The 24,841-nt window shown below is 43.1% G+C and overlaps 2 protein-coding genes and 1 pseudogene across 7 annotated transcripts in view; 1 reads left to right on the top strand and 2 right to left on the bottom strand.

Moving 5' to 3' along the window:
* The window catches only part of Appl1 (adaptor protein, phosphotyrosine interacting with PH domain and leucine zipper 1), a 48,215-nt gene extending 41,263 nt beyond the window's left edge, over window positions 1-6,952 (top strand). For both annotated transcript variants that reach the window (XR_015639299.1, NM_001399084.1), the window contains exons 20-22: window positions 1,012-1,062; window positions 1,642-1,731; window positions 3,193-6,952. Coding sequence is in view for 1 of the 2 variants with exons in the window: in NM_001399084.1 (NP_001386013.1) it covers window positions 1,012-1,062; window positions 1,642-1,731; window positions 3,193-3,336 (285 nt within the window). In the remaining variant the exon portion in view is untranslated. The remainder of the gene's footprint in view (window positions 1-1,011; window positions 1,063-1,641; window positions 1,732-3,192) is intronic.
* LOC148000352 (host cell factor C1 regulator 1 pseudogene) lies at window positions 254-572 on the bottom strand (annotated as a pseudogene).
* Asb14 (ankyrin repeat and SOCS box-containing 14) overlaps window positions 515-24,841 on the bottom strand; it is a 29,330-nt gene continuing 5,003 nt past the window's right edge. Inside the window, exons 1-10 of one of the 5 annotated variants that reach the window (XR_015639551.1) lie at window positions 20,940-20,999; window positions 20,487-20,618; window positions 20,240-20,398; window positions 17,612-17,857; window positions 14,006-14,177; window positions 13,105-13,648; window positions 11,269-11,422; window positions 10,409-10,610; window positions 2,183-2,333; window positions 515-1,992 (exon numbers count right to left, since the gene is read on the bottom strand). Coding sequence is in view for 4 of the 5 variants with exons in the window: in XM_087589087.1 (XP_087445213.1) it covers window positions 10,432-10,610; window positions 11,269-11,422; window positions 13,105-13,648; window positions 14,006-14,177; window positions 17,612-17,857; window positions 20,240-20,398; window positions 20,487-20,620; window positions 20,946-20,999; window positions 23,811-23,953 (1,785 nt within the window). In the remaining variant the exon portion in view is untranslated. 5 annotated transcript variants of the gene reach the window in all.

The following is a 24,841-nucleotide window of genomic DNA, read 5'->3' as shown; positions in this document are numbered from 1 at the left end:
GATACAGCTTTCTTACGTCTAGCAGGCACTGTCTACCCGCAGGTGTTCTGGTCTCCTGGCTCTCTTACAGTCTTTTCAACTTTCTCCTTTTTAAAACCACTTACAAGTCTTTATTCACTAATGGGGTGATACTTTTCCTTTTCCCATGCTTTTCCTCCCATTGAGCTTAGTATATCATCTGTCAGAGGAAGGTTCTGGTGGCCAGGTACACCTGGTTTGCAGAAGGACCTCATCCCTCTGGGGGTTGCTGGTCTTTGTTGTCGGGAGCAAGGTGGGGAGGGACACTGGCCATCAGCACTCAGACCTCCATGATGTCTCCAGGGAGATGTAGGGTTGTAGGGACTGAGTGTAACCCCCATCCTAAGCAGCCTTGAGGGCCTCAGAGATCAAACTTCCAGGATGATAGCACCAGAGAAGCAGTTCTGGGAAAGGGCTCTTGAGTGGTGGCAGGGCTTGGGGAAAGGTAGGAGATTGCAGTAGGAGGGGTCGTCATTATGTAGGCTGAGTGGGGAGAAGTGGGTGGCTAAATTAAGTGCCCTGAGGCACTGAGGTCTGCGCCGGGAGTCACCCATGTGGTGGCCTGTGGGTTACTATGTTGCGGGATCAATATTATGGTTTGGGGTCCTGCAGAAAGAGGGTCAACTAAATGATTTTCCCTTAGCCTTAAGTGTAGGGATTGTGCTGTAGATAGCAGGTCTGTCAGCTGGGCCTGGGCCTGCTACAGTTACTTTTGACCAGTAGTGCTCTGGTGATCTCTGTCAGTAGTGAGTCTGCTATAATGAGAAGTAGCGTGGACACATGGTAGGGAGAAAAGCCAGCAGCAGTACAAGGTCATCGATTCTGAAAGAAACATGCTGAGATTCTTTGGGGTTGAAATATTAAACTAATTCTTATTTGAAACAGTATATTGTCTTATAAAACTAGTTATGTTATCCATTTGGGTATTTAAAATTTGTAGTGTATATAAAAGTATTTAGTTAAATATAAAGGTTTTACTTTTCCTCCTTTTAGATTTGTGATTCTGTTGGATTGGCAAAACAGATAGCTTTGCATGCTGAACTGGTAAGAATCAAAGCCACTTAATTTCCAAGAATGTCTACGCTAAAGCACTGTAATAAAAGCTTTCATGGGGTTGAGGATTTAGCTCAGTGGTAGAGCGCTTGCCTAGCAAGTGCAAGGCCCTGGGTTCGGTTTCCAGCTCTGAAAAAAAGAAAAAGAAAAAAAAAGCTTTCATAATAGCAGTGAATAAAATTGTTTTGTAAAGAAGATTTAAGTAGGTGCTATTGCTTGCATAGCACTGAGAATCTGGAGCCAGGCAGTGTGTACACCTGTAATCCCAGCACTTGGGAGGCAGAGGCAGGTGGATCTCTGTGTTCAAGGGCAGTCTTGTCTACAGAGCGAGTTCCAGGACAGCCAGGGCTATACAGAGAGACCTGTCTCGAAAAAACCAAACCAAAACAAAAACAAAAAAACAAACAAGCCTCAACCAAACAAAAAAAAATCTGGACTAATGTGTGTTGTAGAATGAAAATGGTATGCCTAGTAAAAGTACTGAAAAGTTACAAAACTCATTAATTGAAATGTGTAAAATTTAAAGTTACTATTTATCATATTTGTTTTATTTACCTCCTCCCCTTTTAGGATCGTAGGGCATCAGAAAAACAAAAGGAAATAGAGAGAGTAAAAGAGAAACAACAGAAAGAACTCAGCAAACAGAAAGAGATCGAGAAGGTATGTATGTAGTCCCTTCATGTGGGATTGATGATGGCTAATTGAGCAGTGACTTTCAGATTTTAATTTCCAAATGGAAGTCCATTTCTGCTTGTTGATTCATTGCATAGCAGGAAAGAGCTGACATCCAAATTGTGTAGAAGCCACTGTGGCCTATCCTATAACTTGCTCTTAAAGCAACAAACCAGGATTCTCATATACCAAGTAGGGTTCTGTCTGCATAAGAAGGTCTTTTGAGAGACTTTAAGTAGATGTCATTGTCTGTGGGAAGGAGAAATAGTTATTAGGTATTAGCAAGAGTGTGATGATTATGTGTACACATGCACATGCATACATACATACACATAAACATGTGCATGCACACAGCATTCAGCACAGGTTGGTTCTGGAAACCTGACTGGGGCGACAGGAAATGAAGAAAGACTAGATGCTGAAGACAGACAGCACTCACAGAGAAGCTTGGATGTTCTCTTTCTGATGGAGGCGCCCAACTGCTAGTACACAGCGACCCCCAAACTCAGATTTCCTTCTGTACAGCCCTGGAGGTGGGGTAGGCAGTCTCAGTAGGTGTGTGTAGGGAGCAGTTTCAGTTGCAGTCGTTCCTGTAGTGGGAGGAGGAGTGGGAAGCTGCAGTTACTAGTTTCTGCATGCACTCTCAGCATCTGCACACAGACCAGTGGCTTTGCCACTCCCCATGGGTTTGAGACACTGTAGTCCTTGAAAAGGCCATGCTCATGTCAACAGTGCAGTCCCTCAGGCCTTCCTCCATTCATTTACAACACACTTTTAAAGGAGTTTTGGTATTAAGGCTCAAACCTACAGAAGAGTAATTAGAAGTATATAGTGTTCAGAGGCAGACCTTGGTGAGGTGATCCATGAGATTATAGGAGCCTATCGAGGGGGTGGCATCAATGGTAGGAAAGGAGAGAGAAGGTAACTGGGGAGTGTGTGTGTGAAGAGAGCACTAGGAACTAACTGGGAGAGAGCTGGCTCTAGGGCTGAGAGGAGAAAATGGCCAGGACAGCACAGAAGTGCAGCTTAACTGAGGGAAGTAACACTCGATTTAGCAAGATAAACAGGGCAAGAGTAGAGAAAATCTGCAGGGGAGTGGGGAGTGGGTCCAGAATGACCATGACACTTGGACTGAGATTACTTCTTACACAGTGTATGAGAGAAGACAATCAGAACTTGGTTATTAGCCAAAAGAAGGGCGGGGGGGGGGGGGTTAAAAAAAGCTTTTTTTTTTTGCATGTTTTGCTTTTTGGCATCATTCACATGGCGCCAAGATTGATGCTGGTGTCTCATTTGTTGAGTATAGTCTTTCTTTTCATTAGGTTATCAGAATTAATGCGTGTGACAGGGTTAGAGTAGCTCTCAAGCAAGCAAAGCCCGGCAGGGAGCTGCATAGGTTTCATGTGCCTGCTGACAGTTACATTAGTTTCTTTTTTGTCTTTCCACCAGGACTTGGAAGAACAGAGTCGGCTGATAGCTGCCTCCAGTAGACCAAGCCAGTCTGGTAGCGAGGGCCAGCTTGTTCTTAGCAGTAGCCAATCAGAGGAGAGTGATTTGGGAGAAGAAGGAAAAAAAAGAGAGTCGGAAGCGTGAACTTGTTGTTTTTGATTTCCCCTTTCCCTGGAATGTGTCGCATCCATGCTAAAGATCAAGGAAGAGATTACACTTTATATTTGCGTGTTCCGGCTTCATTTAAAAAGACTGAACTTGATAACAGGTTATATTGAGCATTTCCCCTTAAAAATAAAATGCTATGCATCATCCTCCAACTCTGCTTCCTAAACAAGACCCGCTTAATTTCCTGTAGTAGATTACTGAGGAATTACACTTGCTCAAGATATTTTTCCTTTAAATTGTGAACATTTTATTTTACACTGTAATTGGTTGTCTCCATAAGAAATCATTTTTCTTCAGATTCTGACGTTTATGTGTGTACTTTCTCCCTTTCATTAGGAATGTTTTATTGGTAGTGAGGGAGTGTTCAACTGAATGAGCTTCAAATCCTTTTTGTGGAGAACTCTGCAAGTTTGCAAATGTTCTAACAATATCGAGTGCAATAGCATTTGTATAAAATCATTAGGACGGCAGATGGTGCTGTTGACAGGATGGTTTGTGGCTTGCTCTGTTTCTCTAATGTACTAGATCATGGCAGGAGGAGAGCCCTCACATGTCTGTTGGTGTTGGTGCCGTCCTTGGTGTTTGTTACCGTCATCTCCGCTCTCAGGTTGGGGCTTGACTCACTGCTGCAGAGCAGTAAGGGTTAGGCTGAGACTAAGAATTTATTGAGATTGTTGTCGTTGTTCAAACATTTTATACTACAATTGACATGTAAAGGGAGTGTTGTAGACTGATACATTGTATTTTCTGTATTGTGAAATAATTTTTAATAAGTGACATTTCAAAAGATGTTCTATAACAATTATGTTTACTGCTTAAATAAAATGTGCAGTTTAGTTTAGAAAACATAATCTTTTAAATTTTAGACTGATAATCCCAGTATTTTCATAATCCCACATTTTGATAATGTATTGAATTGCCACTTTATACCACAAAGGCAAATAACTAATTTATGAGTGGAGAATAATTTGCACTAATTATTGTAAATACTTTTACTTTTCAAATGAGTAAAAGATCTAATTCCATGAAAGACTGAAAAGGAATGGAACACCTCATATAATATAGGACCAAGGAAGGAGTTAGCTTGCTACCGAGGTTGACATGTCCCTCCAGTCTGTCTTCTGTCAAGATTTCTTAGATTTTAAACTGTGTTTATAGATTTTATTTTCATGCGTTCTACATGAAAAGGTGTATATATACATATGTATACAAGTTAAATATATTGATTAATATTTTACAGTCATACATTTATAGATTTTCAAGAGGTTAACCACTAATTTCACAAGTAGTTTTCTTTGTTCTGAATTAGAAATGGTTTCTGTTGTAGTTTTCAGCATATAGCTCAGTTTCACACTCTGTACGTCCACTGTTTTCTGTAGGAACACGATAACAGTATATCTAGGATCACGACATTCTTTTTATCCATGTGCCAAATGGGACTGGTTATTTAATACTCTTTAAAGTCTTATGTTACCCAAACATGCAGTTAATAAGTATCAATTTATAGAGTGCATTTGACTAAAAGTCTGTTTTGGGCTTACTAAAGGGAATGCTTTCATAGTAGTATTTCCTTCTTGTTAAACTATAAACGGCTGTGGTTAGAATTTGATTAGTGGTGGCAAGTCTTGATTTTAAGACTTTTTTTGAGATTGGTTTTGTTTTGTTTTTGATGATTTTGTCAGTGATAGGGATCAAACCTAGGGTCTCACTAAACTACCACAGAGCCACACCCCCAGCCCTAGTTTGCAGTTTCAGGAAGTCTTTTCTTGATAGATGTCCTGCTGACTTCAGAGTGTTGGTTGGTGCTTTGCGTGGCAATAAAAGACTGCTATTTGGATAGGAATTTAGGCCAGAGGTAAAATTTTCTAATTCTTTTTAAGTCGTGTTTCATAGGAATTCCCCCAGTCACGTTTATGCCCAGGAGTCAGATGGATATGGGTTCCAATGCCCAGGACACATCCTGCAAGGACCAGACAGTTTCAGATGATCTGACTTCTGTCCATCACCATTCAACTGTGGAATTCTGCTTCTCAGCTTTAGTCAGCTCTCCTGCTTGAAGAAGGCGTCCTGTGAACTTCTTCCTAAATGTTAGTGCAGATCTTCTGTTACACTCTCCTCCACAGTCTCTCCCAGCTTTTAGAAATTAACAAAATTGCTTTAAAAAAAAAAAAGAAATTTAGCCTACTAATTATATTCTGCATTCTGTTACCTATATTGACAGTATTTGCTTAACTGTGGTCCTAAACTCAATAGAAATCACTTCTATGTCCTTGCGAGAGACTTGTTATAAACTTGCTAGAGATGGAAACCATCCATTTGATCAGAGTCGTTGGATCCCTGAGGAAATCTTGTTTTGGCCATTATTTAATAATTACTTGGTCTTCTGACATAGGAATGAGATGAAATGAAAAAAAATATTTGCTTTTAATAAAAGTCTGAGCATTTAGATCACACTTTAAAATATTTAAACACACCAGTGTATATACAAAGCAAACTTTTAATTTTGTTTTTAGCAAATTTGTTTAATTTCTGAGATTTTTATTCTACATTAATAACATAAAGATTTGAAACTAGAATCATACTGAAAATTTTTTTTTATCCCAGCTCTCCTTTCTCTGACTTTCTGGGCCACTGCTCTAAGTTTCTGTCCATGTTTCTTTCTTTTCATTTTGAGCCATCTTTCTTTCTACTTGGGCTTGCATTTTCCTGCATCTCTAGCCTTCCGATCAGCAGTGTCTAGCACTTCAGTCAGGCTCGGCTGACTTGGGCCATGTCTTCACTTCTGTGGACCGTCTGAAGCCCTCTTGCAGCAGCCACCCGTCTCCTGGACTGGCACATGCACCCTTAGATTCTTGCACTTGGAAATACAAGGAGGGGTTTCCACTGCTGCTGGTTGGTTACAGCCGTCTTCCCAGGAGGAGAGTGCATTACAGGCGCAGGAGGAGAAGGTGGTCCCTGGGGAATTTTCTTAATTTTGGATTTTGGAGTCCCGTTGGATCTTTCTGCACTTCTACTATCTGAATAACCCTCTGATTTGCTCTAGAATTGAATGCTACTCCTTGCTGAGATGGTGTGTCGCTGGTGAGCACCATCTTATCTGAAGGAGGATTGAGACACCTACGAAAGAGGATTCTTTCTGAGATAGGTTTTCTCTGGGTAGCCCTGGGTACCCTGGAACTTTATATAGACCAGGTTGGTCTAGATCAGATATCCGCTTGCCTCTGCCAAGTCAAAGGCAGCAAGGAGAGACCACTGTCTACACTGAACTGTAGTCTCTGGCTATACTTGTAAGTAAACAACTTCAGTTACATGAACACTGGGGATTAAATGATAATTTATGTGTAAGACTGCTTTGTATGTTTTGTGATTTTTGTAATGTAAGTAAATTGATATCACTGATATTAACCAACTGTGCAGTGTACAATTAAAAATCATTCAGCATCTCTAAAATTGGATTTGTGATCATGGTGTAGCTTGTGGAGCAGAGGACTTATTTTTTCATTTGTCAAAATAGGTATTTACTGACAAGGCTTCAAGAAATATGTTGTTGGATTTTTTAAATGTATAATAAAAGTCCATGATTTTTACAGTATTTTTGTATGAAATATTTGATAGTTACTCTGAAGTTTTCTCCAAGTAAGTTCAGATGTTTCGGTCTAGGGCTGCAGCGATAGCTCAATGTACTCCTCTTCCAGAGGCCTGAGCTCAGTTCCAGCTCCCACAGCAGATGGCTCACAGTTGCCTACAGCTGCAGTCAGTGGACCCTTCCCTCCTAACACTGATGGCCACTGTGCTCACATGACACAGGCATACCGAGAATTAAAAATGCTAACCTTTTGTAGCACATTCTGACCCCATTGCAATTCCACAACAGGCCAAAGGGGAGACACGTATCAAGAAAAGTTTGTTGGTTTTTATAGCAAAGGAAAAGACTTTAATAATTACTCCACTAACTTACTTATGATCTGTGCTTTATGCAGTTATCCTACTTGAAGAAATTCCCTAGTTAAGAAGGCAGGTTATTGGGTGGGAGAGATGGCTCAGTGGTTAAGAGCACCGACTGCTCTTCCAGAGGTCCTCAGTTCAATTCCCAGCAACCTCATGGTGGCTCACAACCATCTGTAATGGGATCTGATGCCCTCTTCTGGTGTGTCTGAAGACAGCTACAGTGTGCTCATATATAATAAACCTTTTTTAAAAAAAGGAAAAAAGGTTATTGTTTGCTCTAGCTTCAGTAGCTTGGACCTTAGGTTTAATACTCAAGGGTTTGGGGTTGGGGATTTAGCTCAATGGTAGAGCGCTTGCCTAGCAAGCGCAAGGCCCTGGGTTCGGTCCCCAGCTCCGAAAAAAAAAAAAAAAAAAAAAAGAAAAGAAAAAAAACCCTCATGGGTTTATTACATGTGCTTTGTGTAGTTTATTACAGAACTAAACAAGAACTTAGAATTTGTATATTAATTTGAGTTTTACAAAAATGTATATATACTTGTAGGTCAAGAGAGTGGATGAACTTAACTAGAATTTTATAATTTACTTAAGTGCATGTATGACCTAAACAAGTCTTCAAGTTTACTAGTATTGCACAAATGTTAGTGTAAAAAAGTCTGTGTTTACTCAAGTAGCTAATGTGGCCATGGGTCCCTTTATTGGAAATCAAAGACTTGTACCAAGATGGACTATACTGACGCTAAAAGTATTAAGACGTGTGCTATGAGAGCGCCAGTGTGCTATGAGAGCGCCAGTGTGCTGGCTGACTGGGCTGTGGCAAAATGGGGGGTGCTACCCTTCTGTGCTGTTTGAACAAGATGTAGATGTGGCCTAACCAGCACCTATATTCCTCAACTTTTTGTACCAGCCTGTATATATTGAGTAAAAAACTTAAGTATCTTTTACTTAAATACACTAGTAAAAGAATAACAATGTATAGACATGTAATACAGTATAGAAATGAAAACTTAAGGCTGGCATCTTCTGTGAGTAGTGAGCCTCCCTGTTGAGTACAAGCCTGTGTTGGGTGTAAAACACATAAGTTCATTGATTTGAAAACATTTAAACTCCTTTGCTAGGGATCACATTAACTGGTAAGTGGAGAACTAACCAGGAGTTTCCAGAAAGATGGCTAGCATTTTTCCTATCAGTGATAAAATTTCAATTCAGAGTTCTTAATACCCTGCCTGTGTGCTTGGCCATGAAGAAATGGTGGCAGGAGTTAAGTTGGCGCTGGGATTGTACATGTGATGGGGCTATTTTACTCTGTTGAATCTCAGACATACTCTCTAAGATTACAGGCCGTCAGGAGGCGGAGGCAGGTAGATCTGAGTTCCAGGCCAGCAGAGCTGCCTAATGAAGAAGAAAGTGGTCGGAGTGACATTTGTTTTAGCACAAAGAAATTGCATTTATACACTTACTATAAGAGCAGCACGCTATTAGGACCGTGTGTGTTTCAGTTACTTGGAATTTGTATTAGCTCTCAAGCTGTAGCCTTGATTTGAAGTCCTCCCTCCTTACCTCTTAAATAGTTGGATTCTAGGCATGTGCTGCTGTACTTGGATGAGTTTTGGTTTTGAATTTTAGTTGCCTTACAGTTTTAGCCACTTGTTGAGAAGCTGTGTTCAAAGCCACTTATTTGTTTGAGACTGTCTCATACAGCCAAAGCTTCCTTGGATTCCCATGTAGCCATGGGTGACCTTGAACTCTTGATCTTTCTGCCTTGTTTCCCACAAGCTGGGATTATGGGCCACTATGCCTGGCTTCAGAGCTCCTTTAAAATTTTTAAAATTTATTGTTGACGTGGATCTATTTTGATTATATTTACCCCATCCCCACCCCCTTCTATTCCTGCCAAACCCTTTCTTTCCCTGCAGTACGTCCTCTTACCTATCTACCCATCTGTCCAGTTCACTGGGTGGTTAGGCTGGTGCTGTGGTGGGGTGGATGTTGGTAGCCCAGTCTCGTGCAGTCAGCCACAGTGTTTGTAGTTCATGAGACCATGATGACCATGCCGTGTAGTTTTCATGGCCCCGTCCTCTGGCTCTTAGCAGTTTTTCTGCTCCTTCTGTTATGTGCTCTGAGCCTTGGAGTGGGAGATTCTGAATGTTCTGCTTGAGGCCGAGCACTTACCAGTTCCTTATTCTCGCAGTTGCACCAGTTAGCAGTCCCTGCCTTAATTGACACCACTAATAGTGAAACAAGTCTGTCCAAGGCCGAGATAACTCATGAGTATAACATTTAAAAGGCAGTATCATGTGTTCATTCAGCAAAGCATCAGGAAGAGCTCCCTCCTAGGACTCAGGACCTTTGCAGCCTGGGGCTCAACACTCCTACCTCCACCACAAGCAGGGTCCAAGTACCAGACAGGAGTTCCTCCATGTAGTCTCAGATCCAAGCAGAGTGTAGTTGATTAGCCCATCACAGTCGGGCACATTTTGCCTGGTAGTGAGTTACTGTAGCATGCGGAGGCCCCAACTGGGTAAGGCAGTGAGGAGTCCCAGCCACTCCCAGATGACTGTAAAACAACTTCCACAACTAGGAAAGCTAGCCAGCTGGGAGACTTCCAGCTCCTTTCTTGATCTCTGTGTCCTTCGACCAGAATGTGTGATATCCTCAGCAGTAGTGCCTCACTGGGCTATGGTGTGCACTCAAGAACAATGATTTTCTTTTAAATATTATTTATTTCATGTATGTGAGTACATTGTCACTGTGTTCAGACACACCAGAAGAGGGCATTGGATTCCATTACAGATGGCTGTGAGCCACCATGTGATTGCTGGGAATTGAACTCAGGACCTCTGGAAGAGCGGCCAGTACTCTTAACCCCTGAGCCATCCCTCCAGCCCCCAAGAACAATGATTATTTGTGTTCAATAACAGTTCAGATAATGTATTATTTGAAAGGTTTCTGAAACCTCTGACCAACAGGTCACAGGGAGGTATCCTACATAGAACAGCTTTTGAAACAACGTCGTCTACTCTGAGACTTTAATTACTGAGTGAAGAAAAGAAAAAGTCATTGCCAACAAGCGAATTGTTAAGAAGGATGTTGCAGCTTTTACCTCTCCGTCCAGCAGAGCCCAGTTTACCGTGTGCCTGTAGAGCTTCCTTGCCCGTAAAGGTCATACTCCTTGTAAAGGACGTAAGCTTTTAAGAGATTGGGCAGCGGAAGAAACGACATGAAGACCGGGCAGCGCAGACGTAACCGTCCCATGCACTTCCGGATCTTGAGGCGGCATAAGTGTTGTAGAGAACGGGGGTTTGCTAAAAAAAAAAAAAAAAAAAAGATAGCTCAGTTTTTGCTGACCTGAGGGTTTAGTTGGCAAATGTACTCGATATCTGTGTTAACAAGGTTTATATTTGGCATCCCTATCTGTAGGAAACGGCTCTTCAGTCCTCATCACGGTCTCTTACATAGACAGTTTCAGAGCTACATCCATTGTGAGTCTGGCTTGTGAGACTCAGATCCTTCAAGTAGTTACATATCAATCTTGGGATTGGTTAAAGCTCAAAGGTCACCCCAGGAGAAACAAGATATAAGAAAGTCTTAATTTGATCTTAATTTAATGTGAACAAATCCATGTGGAAGTGCATCCTTTGATACACTGCCGGGTTAGAACTGAGCTTCCCCCTGCTCTTGCTGTTTCTAGCTTACAGTTCCTGGGTGTAAACTGTTTCATAGCCATAGGTTAAGTCGATCGGGGGAAAAATGTATTACCTACCTACAAAGTCATTAGATGTCATTTGCTGGGGAGTAGTAATGATAAGCACACATTAATTGTGGTTATGAATAGTACCATTTTAAAGGAATAATGTTTTTCTATTCTCTTTTAGGTCAACCATCTAATCAGAAAAGTTCTAAAAATAAAATAAAAACACAATTAGTGTTTTGGTAAGAATTTTCTCTAAGAACGATACTCACTCAAGATAACATGTATTTCTGGCCAGAGCTTTTGTTTTTCGAGCACGGCTTTCAATTTTGAACAGATTTGAACTTGGTCAACATAATCAAGCATCACACGAACGACTTTTCCTGAGAGGTGCTGTAGCCATGACAAAGTTATGACTTCACAAAACTGTGAGGAAAACAAGCAGAAAGCAAATGAAAATCAGCCCTGAGCACTGTGGTTGAGCAGGGAGATGAGTGTAAACTGCCCTGAGCTAAGCTCTTTCACCTGATCTCAGTGTGGCCTCAGAACCTCACAGAGGCAGTGAGTGGCAGATTGATCTGCATGTCTGTGGCTTGCCTTGCCAAGACTGCCTTGCCTGGCTGTGGCCTTTTGGCTTAGGCATCGATGTGAGGGGAGTCTGAGCAGCTACCCAGAGACTCAAAGAAAAGCAAGACCCAGGCCGGCTTCTGGAATGTGGGAGTGTTTCTCCCGTTGAACATGAAGTGGCGACACTGTCTGCTTGGAAGATCACTTCTGGTTCTATAGGAGAAGAGAATGAAGCACTTTATCTTTGTAAAAACGTTTGTTTATGTGCGTGCGTGCATGTGTGTTCATGTGCTGGCATGTTTCGAAGTCAGAGGACAATGTTACAGGGTTGGTTATCTCCTTCCATTGTGGTTCCAGGGATCAAACACAGTGTCAAATACCTTAGTGTCAAATACCCTAACTCGGGGAGCCATCTTGCTAACCCTGTCTTTGCTTTTTGAGATAGAGTCTTACTGTGTCATTCAGGCTGGCCTCAAGTAATGGCTCCTGAGCAGCTGGGACCACATGTGTGCCTCCTTGCCCAGATGCCACTTTATTAAAGCTTTTGTATTTTCTTTTTGCATTTTCTATTATTTATAACCTAGATCTGATCCTGATGCTTGAACAATATGACAATTTCTGTCTTGTGCCCTTAGACAAAATGCCCAAATGAGAATTGAACTGTTTAGAAAATGATACCAGATGGTGTATGTTTAAATGCCAAGTTAGTGCACAAACTTCTGCCCCGATCATGTAAAATAAAACCTTTCACTCCATTTAACTGTTTCAGAGTCTCCCATTCAGCATCCTGTTTTCAAATTTTGGTAATATAAATTCAGGTATGTGTAAAACATCCATTACGTGCTAAGCACAGACCTAAAAGCCTAGAAGCAAGTGAATCAGAGCTGATGCTCATATATCTGTGAGGTGGCAAAAGAATTAAAGTGATAATTCTACATAAATGCTATAAAAGAACTGATCTCCACACTAAGAATGATTGAGAGGGAAGTACTTAAGGTGGCCAGGGAGGGGTCTCTGGGAAAGGACACTTGGAATGAGAGCTGGAGAGGAAGAAGTCATTAAGAGGCCCTGGGCAGAGCCGGGGCTGAGGAAGACGGCCGGCCGAGGAGGTAGGGCAAAGTGAAGAGACTGCTGGGGGGGTCTCTGCACATTAGAAGGGTGGCCAGAGGAAATGGGTGATCAGATCTGAGCGCTAAAAGAGATAACCAAAGAGACCCAGTGATCACAGGTATAGGGAACTTAGAAGCATTTTAGCTAAATAAATCAGTCAAAGAGAAAGTAGCCAGAATGCAAGACTGTATCCATTCCTTAAAGCCTGGCTCTTAGGTTGAACTTGTGAAACATTCTCAGTTATGACTGAAGTCATTTTCTCCTCCAAGTTGTTTCTGTATTACATCTTCCCACTGTTAGGTTTAGTTATTTTATGGTATCAGAATCTTCCAAGCACGAGCTTTTCCACGAGCACATCGTGTTTATTGTTACAGTTCTGAGGCTAGAAGATAATAAATGTTTAGGGAGTACCACCAGTACTGTGGGCTTACCATAGTATCTTTAATAACGGTAGATGTCCAGCCTTCAAAAGTACAACAACGATGAACCCTTTCCCCGTGAGGACAGTCAAAGCATCGCTCAGTGTCATAGCCATAGTTCAACAGCATCCTGAGCATGACTTCATCTTTCAATGTGTATTGCAGTGCTGATGGGAAATGCAGAGGGTTAACTCGGCAGAAGTAGTTGACGTTGGCCCCATGCCTCAGTAATAGGTTTATGAGCTCATAGTTGCCCATCCTGAGAGCTATCTGTAGGCAGTTGACTGGGTCTTGATTGGGTAGAGCCCCAGCACTCAGAAGCAGCTTAACTGAAGAGAGGTCACCATTTGAAACAGCAAAATACAAGGCTGACTTCCTTTGATCGTCATAATGTTTACGGACTCTCTGATCCAGCATGAAATTCACATCAAATCCAGCCCGAATGAGAAGGTCCAGGCATTGGGGGTGCGCCCCAGCTGCTGCACAGTGAAGCGGGCTGATTCCACTCCTCTTGATGGCTGCTATGTCTGTGACTGGGACCAATACCTTTAGAGCTCTGAGAAAGGATTTCAAAATACACGTTAGGTTGTTACAGTGCAGAGCTACCCCGTTTATGATACTGTTATCCCTACACTGCATGCTATCTGTTAATCCGGCAGTATTTGAGACCCCTAATGAAAGTGGGAGTTCCTTCATCAATAAACTCAGATGCCAAGTAAAATTTAGTAGAACTAAATTTTTAACTCTTTAGGTTAAAAACTGAATTAGCTCAGACATCTGAGACCCAATACTTTCCATATTTCCCAAGCAGGTCTTTTTTTTTTTTTAAACAAAAACAAAAACAAAAAAACAAAAAGAGCAACTAGTTATTTTGATGATTTCCTGTTATTTACAATTACAGAATCGAACTTACAAGAAGTGGCCTTTGTCAGCTGCCACGTGGATGGGCAGGTGGCCTGAACTTTTAGGGATGTTGGCATCAGCTCCATACTCTAGCAAGAGACTCACAGAGTCAGGATCCCCTCCTCTAACAGCTTCGAGTAGAACGGAGGAGGAGTCAGAGGCCTGACTGTGAACGTCAGCTCCTGAAAGAAGAAGCCTCATCAGGCAGATTCTTTTCACTGCATCCCTCAAGCAATCCTAATGCACCACTCCTTCTGCTGGAAAGAGGTTAGGGCTGGGAGAGGCCTCAGCAGTTGAGAGCAGTGGTTGTTCTTCCAGAGGAACAGGGTTTGGTTCCCAGTAACCACATGGTGGTTCACAACCATCAGTAACTCAACCAGTCCTCAACTTTAACTAGGAGGAATTAGGGTCTTCTACTATGAACAGTCTCGAATAACTTAAAGTTAAAAATCGCCCCTTTCATCAAAATACCATTAGGAGACATGGCAAATATAGTTGCTTACTAGAGCCACTCTCCATGCAAGGGTGTTACTGGTTAGGGTGGCTTTTACAGGACAGCCTAGAAAGGAAGCTAGCTTTTACCAAGTATTCCTAATGGAGTTCCAAGGGCCAAGCGATATTAAACTCCTCTGAAAGCCAACAGAACCGTTATTTAGAACTACTTTTATCCCCTGCCTTTCTTCCCTAACTAGTTTATATAGGTAACATGAGAAAAGGGAGCACATATTTTATAGCATCTTTGACTCTTAGTGCTTTAATATAACACATGCTAATTGTTTTTTATTTACCCATAAGTGTTTCCTCTACATGTATGTGCATCCCATACATGTATGGTGCCCACAGAGGTCTGAAGAGGGCATCGAATCCCTTGGAACTGGAGTTACTGATGGTTGTGACTAGGAACCAAATCCTGGCCCTCCAGAAGAGCAACAATTGCTCATAACTGTCGATCCGTCTCTCCAGCCCCTAACTTTGATAGCTACAAGGATCAGTGCACCTTGACTGTCAGTTGGAGGGTCAGTGTCCTCTAGATCTAGGGCAGGACTGGGAGGCGGATCTGGGGGTGAAGAAAAGGAAGCTGTTAGAAGTCGCGGTGAAGCTGAGCACGTTCTGAAGAGCTTTACAACTCCAGTGGAAGGGTGTGCCTTTAGTATAGAACAGACTCCTTGTCACAAGGGCTGCACAAGACCCTCACTCCTAGGGTGCACTAGGTAATCTAATAAGCAGATTTTAATGTTCACTATGTCCTGGTCCCTTTATCTGTGTAAAAATTCCTAAACTGGACTGGAGAGATAGCTCAGTGGTTAGAAGTGCTTGCTGCTATTTCAGAAGACCAGAATTCACTTTCCAGTGCCCAGGTTGGGCGGCTCACAACCAGTTGTGGGGGTTCAGTGCTATCTTTCTAGCTTTCTTTGACACTTACGCACTCATGGAATACAGATAGACACGTAACTAAAAAAAAAAAAAAAAATCTTAGCCAGGCATTGAGGGGCAGAGACAAGCAGATCTGGGTTTGAGGTCAACCTGGTCTACATGGCAGGCTCCTGGACAGCAAGAGGTACAGAGACCCTGTCTCAAAATCAAAGATAAACAAAAAGAAAGGACTTCCAAACTTTACAACCAAACTCAGAAGTAGGTTCTAATAGCCTCACTTAAAGGTGAAGCAGCTCAGATTTTCAGCTAATAAACAAGAAAGACAATTAAGACGTGTGTGCATTTTTCCAGACCCAAGCTTACTCTCTTTTTGTTGTTTTGTTTTTGTTTTCTGAGACAGGGTTTTTCTGTGTAACAGTCCTGGCTATCGTAACTAACTGTGTAGACAAGCCTGGCCTTGAACTCAGAGATCTGCCTGCCGATGCCTCCAGAGTACTGGGATTAAAGGTGAGGGCCACGTAACTGCTGTGGCCATACCAGGTAGCAAAACAGTGTGATTTAGAGTCAGATATGGCTTCGAATCCTGGCTCACTGGCAAATGGGCACCCACCCAGCAAATGCTAGTTTATCTGAAGGGTACAGGGTTTAAGTTTGCCTTCCCTCCATATCTGTATTTACGTCGGTGACCCTAAGCAAAGGGTAACTCATTGGCTAGGGATGTAGTTTATTAGAGTTCTTGCCTAGAATACAGAAGACTTTGGTTTAAACCCCCAAAAGCACAAGAGAGACAGACACAGGGACACGGAGACAGACAAGGCCCCTTTCCTCAAAGACGATGGAGCTCCTGTCTACTTTCTGGTTTCCTAGTGAACAACTTCAGACGTCTCTTAGATCACCCGTCAGGCATCACGCCAAAGCTCAATGACATTAGTTGGAGATCTGCTTCCTGTATAGAAAAGAAGTAAGTGTACAAAGTACAGGGCTGGCCTGTAACAGGGGACTGTCAGGTATTGCAAACCTGGACTACATATTACTAAAAAACAAAACTTCAGGACACAAAGAGAAAGAAGAAGAAAATTACACTGTTGAGTTTTCCTTAAATCTGGGTATAGGGTAGTTAAAAGCTACAGATACACTGTGTCAGTGGGTATGTTAATGATGATTTCAGTGATCTATACATTATCTGGGTTAAGTATCCACGCTAGTTAAATCAGTCTAGAGTGGTCATCTTGTAACACAGTGCTGCCGTAAGGGAGAGGGGGTGTTGGAAGAAATGCTCAGCTGGTACAATCTTTGTCCTGATTCTTCAAGCTCAGGAAGGGTTAAAGGACTCACATGTTTAAGGGACTGCATGTAGCACTGCAGACACCTAACTGCCTGCTGGATACAAAGTACTCAGGAAGCATGAATTGTGCTTCCCTTCCCTTGGAGTTTGGCTATACTCCAGCAGAGGGTGAGCGCTCAATTCAAAGACATCAGGAGGAATGTGCTATAATCTTAGCAAGTTAGCAATGGGAGATTTGGTTTTCGTAAGCTGTGAGCAGCTACTGTCTACTGGGTGTTTATGTGGCTGAGACAAAAGAGGGGGGTGAGAGGGAGAGGGAAGGGAAAGAACATGGATTGTTGCAGAGATTTTTGTAGGGAAGGAGAAGCAACACAAGAATTTAAAGTTTTCTTAGTAGATGAGGGAGTATTGGGCAAAAGTCATCTGCAGTCTCAATTTTAGTAAGATTGTGTCACAAGAATTTCAGTCTCTATGATGAGTTCAGGCTTTTTAATTACCAACATTCACACACAATTTTGCCAAACATTGGCCTGAATAAAATGTTACCTTCTATTATTTTGAAATACCCCATCACGAGGAACTCCAGGGGGTCTGGAGAGATGGCTCAGTGGTTATTAAGAGCACTGGCTACTCTTCCAGGGACCTGGCTTCTCTTCCCAGCACCCACATGACAGCTCACAACTGTTTTAACTCCAGTTCCAGGGCATCTGACTCATTTTTCTGGCCTCTGTGGACTTCACATGCACATGGTGAATGGACAAACCTGCAGGCAAGATACATGCACACACACACACACACACACACACACACATACGCACACACACATGCACACACACACACATACACACACACACACAGGAAGAGAGAGAGAGAGAGAGAGAGAGAGAGAGAGAGAGAGAGAGAGAGGCTCCACCCTTGGATCTCAGTACCCTGTAATAACCGTCGGGTAAGCCTTGCCTTTCTGCAGTAGTAGTTGCATGGTTTCAGTGTGTCCGCCTTGAGCAGCGAGGGCAAGAGGTGTGAATCCGTAGGAGCTCCGTGCATCTGGGTTTGCTCCAGAGCTCAGCATCAGCTTCACCATGTCCTGTCTGCCTAGCTTGGCAGCTTCATGGAGAGCTGTCCTCTCATTGGCACACCGAAGATTGACATTCGCTCCGTGATTGATCAGCAAGGTGGCCATGTCGTAGGAGTCTTTCAGAACAGCTAGGAGATTGTGAAGTGGGCGTTATGACAGTGTGAGGGAAATGTCACATTCACTGGTGCCCTTTAGCTTCTTTCTGGTTTTTGGGTGTTTGAGACATGGTCTCTCTGCATAATAGTGATGCTTGTCCTGGACTCTAGACCAGGCTGGCTTTGAACTCACAGAGATCTGTCTGCCTCTGCCTCCCAAGTTCTGGTATAAGGCATGCGCCACTACTGCCCGTTACCTGGCCTGCCTCTCCCCCATGCTCCGGCATTCTGTGTTTAGGAAGCACATTTTAAATGACACAGATACAAAGTGATGTTAGCACTTTTATGTCAGTGGGATGTTTGGTTTTTGAAAGCTGTGAGCAGGGGTTGGGGATTTAGCTCAGTGGTAGAGTGCTTGCCTAGTAAGTGCAAGGCCCTGGGTTTGGTCCTCAGCTCTGGAAAACAAAAACAAAAACAAAAACCTGTGAGTAGCTATGTCTACTGGGTGTTTACATGGTTGAGACAAAGTTCAAGTTATTATCTTATTTTCTCTAGAGAATAGGAGCTCAGAGGAGAGGCTCACAAGCTCCGCCCCCAGGATCCTTAGGCAGTTAATGGGCACTGGAGGTTAGGAAATCACACTTCAGTGCTAGACCACTAATAGCTTGTCCATGCTCCTGCAAACACCCTCTCACCTATGGTTCTTAAGCAACCCTAATCAAATTCATGGATCATCAAAAACAAGGACGGGAAGTGGGGTATCTGAAAAGAGGGAGGGGGTTGGAAGAGTGGGGCAGGAGAGGGTAAGGGGGAGTGAACAGGACAGAAGGACATTAGATAGATGTGAAAAAGTCATAAGATGGCATACTTATGTACAAAGTAAGCCTGTGTCACCGCCTAAAGATTCACACACAGTATAAAGCCTTTCACGGTGCAGGAACGTTACAGGGTTACAGGGACGCCCAGTGTTATTCGTAAATAATCTATGCTAACCTTTTCTTATTTTCTTCTAAGAATGAAAGAAAAGAGTGAGGCAGCCCCGGGCACTTGCCGCCATGCCTGCCAAGCTACATTCCACCCCAGGCTACCCATGGCAGGAGGAGAGAACCAATTTCCTCAAGCTGTCATATGACCTCCCACGTGTGCCATGGCACGTGCACCCCCAACATCCCCACCCACACATGAGTACATACATGTAAAAATATTTTTAAAAAAGGAAAAGAAATGCATGCGAAATGCCTCAAGAGGCTTCAGAAGGACAGGGCACCAGGGCGAACCTAAACTTGACATTGCTGTGAAGTTGCTCCTTCACCGGTGACATGGAGAAGCGGTGACAAGTGTTATTTCCATGTTAATTCTATTTTTGGAATCGTTTCTCTAAACCATCTTTTATAAAAGTGAACTGTATATTTTCAATGAGAGTCTAAACGAGAGCCCTGAGTCTTAAGACACTGGTAGCTGCTGAGAAGGAAAACTTAACAGCAACAGAGCCCATGTCGGCAAACGGATGGAGGACTTCGATGTAATTTAAATATGCAAAGGAGGATGGCTGAGCTCACAGGAAGTGGGGGTTTGAACCTGGTTTCCAAAGTGTGGAGTACAGGATATTCCATGAGGTTCTTTGGGATTAAAACGGCGATGCAGTTAGCAACAACCGAAACCAACAAGCAGGGTGCAGCCCAGGACGTGCGCAGCACCAGTCAGGGTGAGTGAACAGAAGGCTGTGCTCCAGAGAGGAAACCAGCTTCCCACCATCGCTGAGCGTCTTCGGAGTCTAACGTGTGCTTGTTTTTTTTTTTTTTTTTTTTGGTTCTTTTTTTTTTTTTTTTTTTCCCGGAGCTGGGGACCGAACCCAGGGCCTTGCGCTTCCTAGGCAAGCGCTCTACCACTGAGCTAAATCCCCAACCATGTGCTTGTTTTTAACATGTGACGTTTACACACGCTGTTATCACACAGGCACCCGAGGTTTCAAGAGGGTGGCACTGACCCCTAGTTCTTGAACATCCTGTGGGGTACCGCTCTGTAGCTGTACACAGCCTTCTCAGAAGAGGCTCTTGGGCTCCGTGACTCGGAGCCGGGTGAGACAATGGGCAGCGCTGTACTGTGCCAGGTTAAAGGACCAGATTAGATTTCCCTACCTTTCCCAGCTATCTTTGTTCTTACTCGGAGGATTTTTCTGTCTTAAATTTTTCTCCTTGGGACATGTCTTCAAAATGCTTTTGACTCACTCTGTGAGCCGGACTGGCTTCAGAGTCAAGAATACTTGATTGTAAGTGGAAGTCACCACATCCAGCCATTTACAAGCCAGAGAGAGGGTTTCTGTGTCTGATCAGTGGGAGCCGAATTGTCAGTGTCACAATAAAAAGCATGTGGGCGTGGAAGGGACCAAGAGTCCTGGTCAATGTGCGCATGTACCTGTAAGAAGAGGAGAATTGCCTTCAAAATTCTTAGCATTTGGATCGCAGCCATTGAGAAGGAGAAAATGGGCGTTTTCCAAGAGGCTACTGCTGACAGCCAAAAACAGTGGTGTTTCGCCGTTACGGGTGGTTTGTTCCCACACACTGGGTTTGGAAGCTGAAATAAATTCACCACACCACACAGGTTAAGGTGCACAAATAAACTTCTTCCCCAGAAGCATCCCGAGGGCTGAAGAGGAATTTACCATTCAGGGTTATTTCTAAGATGTTCTTGTTTAACTGCACTGCCGCCTTGTGCAGAGGAAGCCAGCCACTCCCGTTGGCTTCATCAAAGGCGGGATGGTACTTGGCAAAGCTTGCCAATGCGTCTTCCTTACCTAGTAACGAGGAAAACAAACAGATTCACATTTGGCACGCACAGGAGCCCGCACCGCTTCTGAAGTCTACAGCCAAAGCCAGTGAGAAAGAGCAGAATCCAAGCACCGTCTTAAACGGAAGGCAAGTTTCAACGTCACAGGGCAAGCACTGAAGCTCTGTACCCAGCATTCCTCACTGCCCAGGCCCAGGAGCACCCCTAGCTCTGTGTAGGCAGGAACGCTGCCATTCTTTGATAAGCCCAGGCTGCTTTCCACGTTTTGGAAGGAAATGCCATCACTACCGTACCTCACTACAAACTGGGACGGGGATAGGAAGAGTACTTAACTGTCTCGATTGCTTCAACTATCTTCTTATAGTCCTCACTTGAAAAAGACTGGGATCTGCACAGGTTAAAAAAAAAAAAAAGGCAATTTTAAATCTGATGTTCTGATGGGAACCCAAGGTAGCAGCAGGCGCTCGGGTGGCGGTCCAGTCCGAGGCAACCAAGGAGGCCTAAAAGAGCACTCGCTAAAAGGTGGGCGAGCAGCTTAGCGTTAGAGTGCTAGGCTAGCATGCACAACACCTTGGGTTTGATCTCCAGTGCACACATTTTGTGCGCACGCTCACATGACCACGTACACACACGCGATTGTGCATGAGCACGTGGGGTGGAAGAGAGATATTCTATTTATAAAATGTAGTATGTTGTTCCTCCACACTTTTTAGGGAAACTGCCTCTCCACGCCTGCCGTGCCTTGTTAGATACAGCTTTTGGGAGGCAAGGAAACAATTCTTCATGGGAGCCTAGTATATTCAATAAATGTTGCTGACTCAAATCCGTCTGAGATTGAAATATCATTGTACAACATGGAAAAACTGATAGCTACTCTATGATTTAAAAAAAAATACTGCTAAAAAGAATGCATAGCCAGAGTGTGAACTTTAAAATGTCCCCATAGTTGTAATTCTCCCTCAGGAAACAGTGATAGTTTAAGTTATATTTTTATGAAAATACCTAAACATTAAAGCTTTGTATATGAAATTTTTAATATTGAGATAGGGTTCTCACTGTGTAGCCCAGTGCTGCTTCATTTTCCCGCCTCATTTCTGCCTCTGCAGGGACCGCAGGCATGCACTACTGTCTGAATTCAATATATGAGTCCTAGATTATTATTTTCTCAGATTACTCAATGAATTTCGGTCGAAGGGAATGAATTTTCTTAGACACTGTGTCTTGTTCACAATGTGGTCAGTTGATTCTCTTTAATATTTAAGACTGTGTTAATGGGCTTGGTGCTGTGTTAGTGTCCATATGCTCTGTAAAAAACTACTGCACTCTTACTGGTTTACGGGAGCACAAATCTGTTACCTTACAGTTTTGGTTCTGGATTCTCCTTTGTGTGTGTGTGTGTGTGTGTGTGTGTGTGTGTGTGTGTGTGTGTATGTGTGTGTGTTTACATGTTTGCATGAATACTCATGCACCAGAGGTCAGCATCTGGTGACTTCCTTTACCAACAAGTGCCTGACCTAACCAGCAATCTTTCCTAGGTATCATACAAATTTTGAAGTTTAATAATGAAATTTGTGTAATGACTACAATTTCAACTTCTGTGAAACATTTTTATGCTGTACTTACGCAAAATATCTTACACTTTTTGGGCTAAAATTATTAATTCAAAATCAATTACTTGGTGCATTTTAAAATCATAATCACAGGACAAGACAACCTAATAAGTCTGATTTCTTTGTAAAACCTTAAGCATTTATGTATTTTTTTAATCATCACCTTAAAGTGAACAGCAATGTATAGGAACAGTGTGGGGAAAAAAAAAGCACAGAATTGGTGTCAGATTGCCTGGACTTTCATCAGTTGAGTGAGCTTGAGTAAGTTATTCTTGTGCACCTCCCCATAGGGAAGTAATGAGACTTAATGTTTAAGTGAGTTAAGGGTTACACAATACATGGCATATTGTGAGCACACCACAGGCTTGCCACATTTAGAAAACACAGTAGGATACCTGGAGATATGGCTCAACGGCCAAGAGCATGTACTGCTCTCGCAGAGAACCAGGGTTTGGTTCCCAGCACCCACAATGGGCGTTCACCCTTACCCATAAGTCAGCTCCAGGACCATCTGATGCCTGTGGAAGCCATCTGCACTCACAAACAAAACTCCACACCAGGCACAGACATCCAAAATACAAAGTAAATCTTTAAAAATCCTAAAGCTTCCATGTAACCCGTCATTTCCATATGTAACTATAAGATCATTTGAGGTTAGAAAACATCCTGTGGCACTGGGCAGGTAAATAGAGGTTGCCATGCCAACCAAACTGGGCTTGTCTGCCCAGGTGGAAAAAAAAATGGTTTCACCCTCACGGGTCAATGTGGGTGATTAGAGTGCATGCAAGTGGCTGTGACTGTGAACTGTCCAGACCCAGGTGACAGAGGCTCCTACACCATTTAGAGACCTACTGGCCATTTCTACTCTAATCCACCCACCAGGCATAAGTCTTTTCTGAGGTTACCATGCATCCTCTGGATTTGAGGAGATGAAGACTGGGCCCCCCTTGGCCACCTCACACAGAAGATGGTCTACGTGTCTGTCTCACTTAGATTCATGTGTAACTTAGACTCCACGGGACGGTCGTGATATGGTCCTCCTTGGCCCTACAGAGATTGGGTTCATTCCATCCTCCTGGTTTCAGTGACCGTCTTCTCATCCAGATTGTACCTTCCAGCAGCTCTTTATTATCTATACAGTATTCTGCCGGCACGGATGCCTACGCACCAGAAGAGGGCATCACATCCCAGTACAGATGGTTGTGAGCCGCCATGTGGTTGCTGGGAGCTGAACTCAGGACCTCTAGGGGAACAGCCAGTGCTCTTGACTGCTGAGCCATCTCTCCAGACCTCTTAAAAATTCTTAATTTTCTCCAAGTTTTTTTTTTTTTCCTGTGCATTTGGGCATCATGTTTTCTACCTGTTAAGTTACAGTTATTCTCTAGGAAGTGTAGCTCAGTGGTACAGTGCATTCCTCGCACTCATGTGGCCTTGGGGTCAGTTCCAATCACTACTGAAAAAGCAAAAGAACAATTCCCTGTCTTCTGTCCAACTTTCCCTTCTGCTCTTGTCACATTAGCATTAAGGTCACCAGTCCTCTCAGCTGCTGAATACTGCGGAACGCTCACTGCCCGAGAGACAGACATTACCTCTCATCTTCCGGAGTTCGTCCAGTTAGTTCTGGCTTGTACGCATCCAGCAAACTTTGCTGGATGATGATCTGGGTGTCAAAGTCAGTGTCTGCATCCTCGTCACTGCTCTGCTGATCCATGGGACGCTTGGACAGCTTCATTTTCAGGTCAGGAGGAATTAAACTCTTTCCAGTCGTGAAAAGTCTTTTTCAACGCTTCAAAATATAGGTGACATTTAGAAGAATGGAAACTTGATAGGATTGATGACTGCATAAAATACATTTTTTTTAAAACAAAAGATACATTTAAAAATTCTCCATGATTATAAGAGTTTTCTGGATTGCCATAGAATCAGTATACATTAGAAGTTTCTGTAAATAGACATTCATTTAAAGCTTATTCGAGAAAATCTTCCTTTTATATTAGACTTAGGTCATAAATCATTGCCAATGATATTCCAGAGATTAATGTCTAAAATATATAAAGAACTGCAAAAATTAAATACCCAACCCCTCAAATGATCTAGATAATTAGTGGCCAATGACGTGTACAGACAGTTCTCAAAGAGAATTTAAAATGGCCAGAACCCTGGTTACATAGTGCAGAAGGTGCTATGCAGGCTTCTAGAGGAGGAAAAACATCAGAGCCTCATCCAGCGCTGGAGGCTACATCCCTACGACAGCATGTTAAGGAAGATGCTCTCAGGGGTGCAAGAACAAATCGCTTGCTGACTGGCTATGACGCTCGCACACAGGAAGGAGTTCATGCTTGGTGCCGTCGTTTTGGTCATCCTGCTTGAGGACATAGATCATAGGTCCTTGGAGGGGCCCCCCTGCTGTTTTAAATGGATGTGCTGTCAAGCTGCTTTCTCAGTACGTTTGTTATTAGAGCAGTCTGCTGCTCTAATCTTGGCTACAGGAGCTCCTGTTTGCAACTAGTGGCAGTTAATACGGAGACTTAACAAATGGTTTAAGTGACGGGTGTAGGTGACTGTGAGTGCTCAGTTATGGGCGGGTCCTGTGTCCACGTGACTGTGAGTGCTCAGGAAT

This window comes from Rattus norvegicus, chromosome 16, assembly GCF_021556685.1.
Source record: "Rattus norvegicus strain SHRSP/BbbUtx chromosome 16, alternate assembly SHRSP_T2T, whole genome shotgun sequence".
Classification (NCBI taxonomy): Eukaryota; Metazoa; Chordata; class Mammalia; order Rodentia; family Muridae; genus Rattus; species Rattus norvegicus.
Note: the sequence above shows the minus strand (reverse complement) of the source record. Positions and strands in the feature narration are given on the sequence as shown.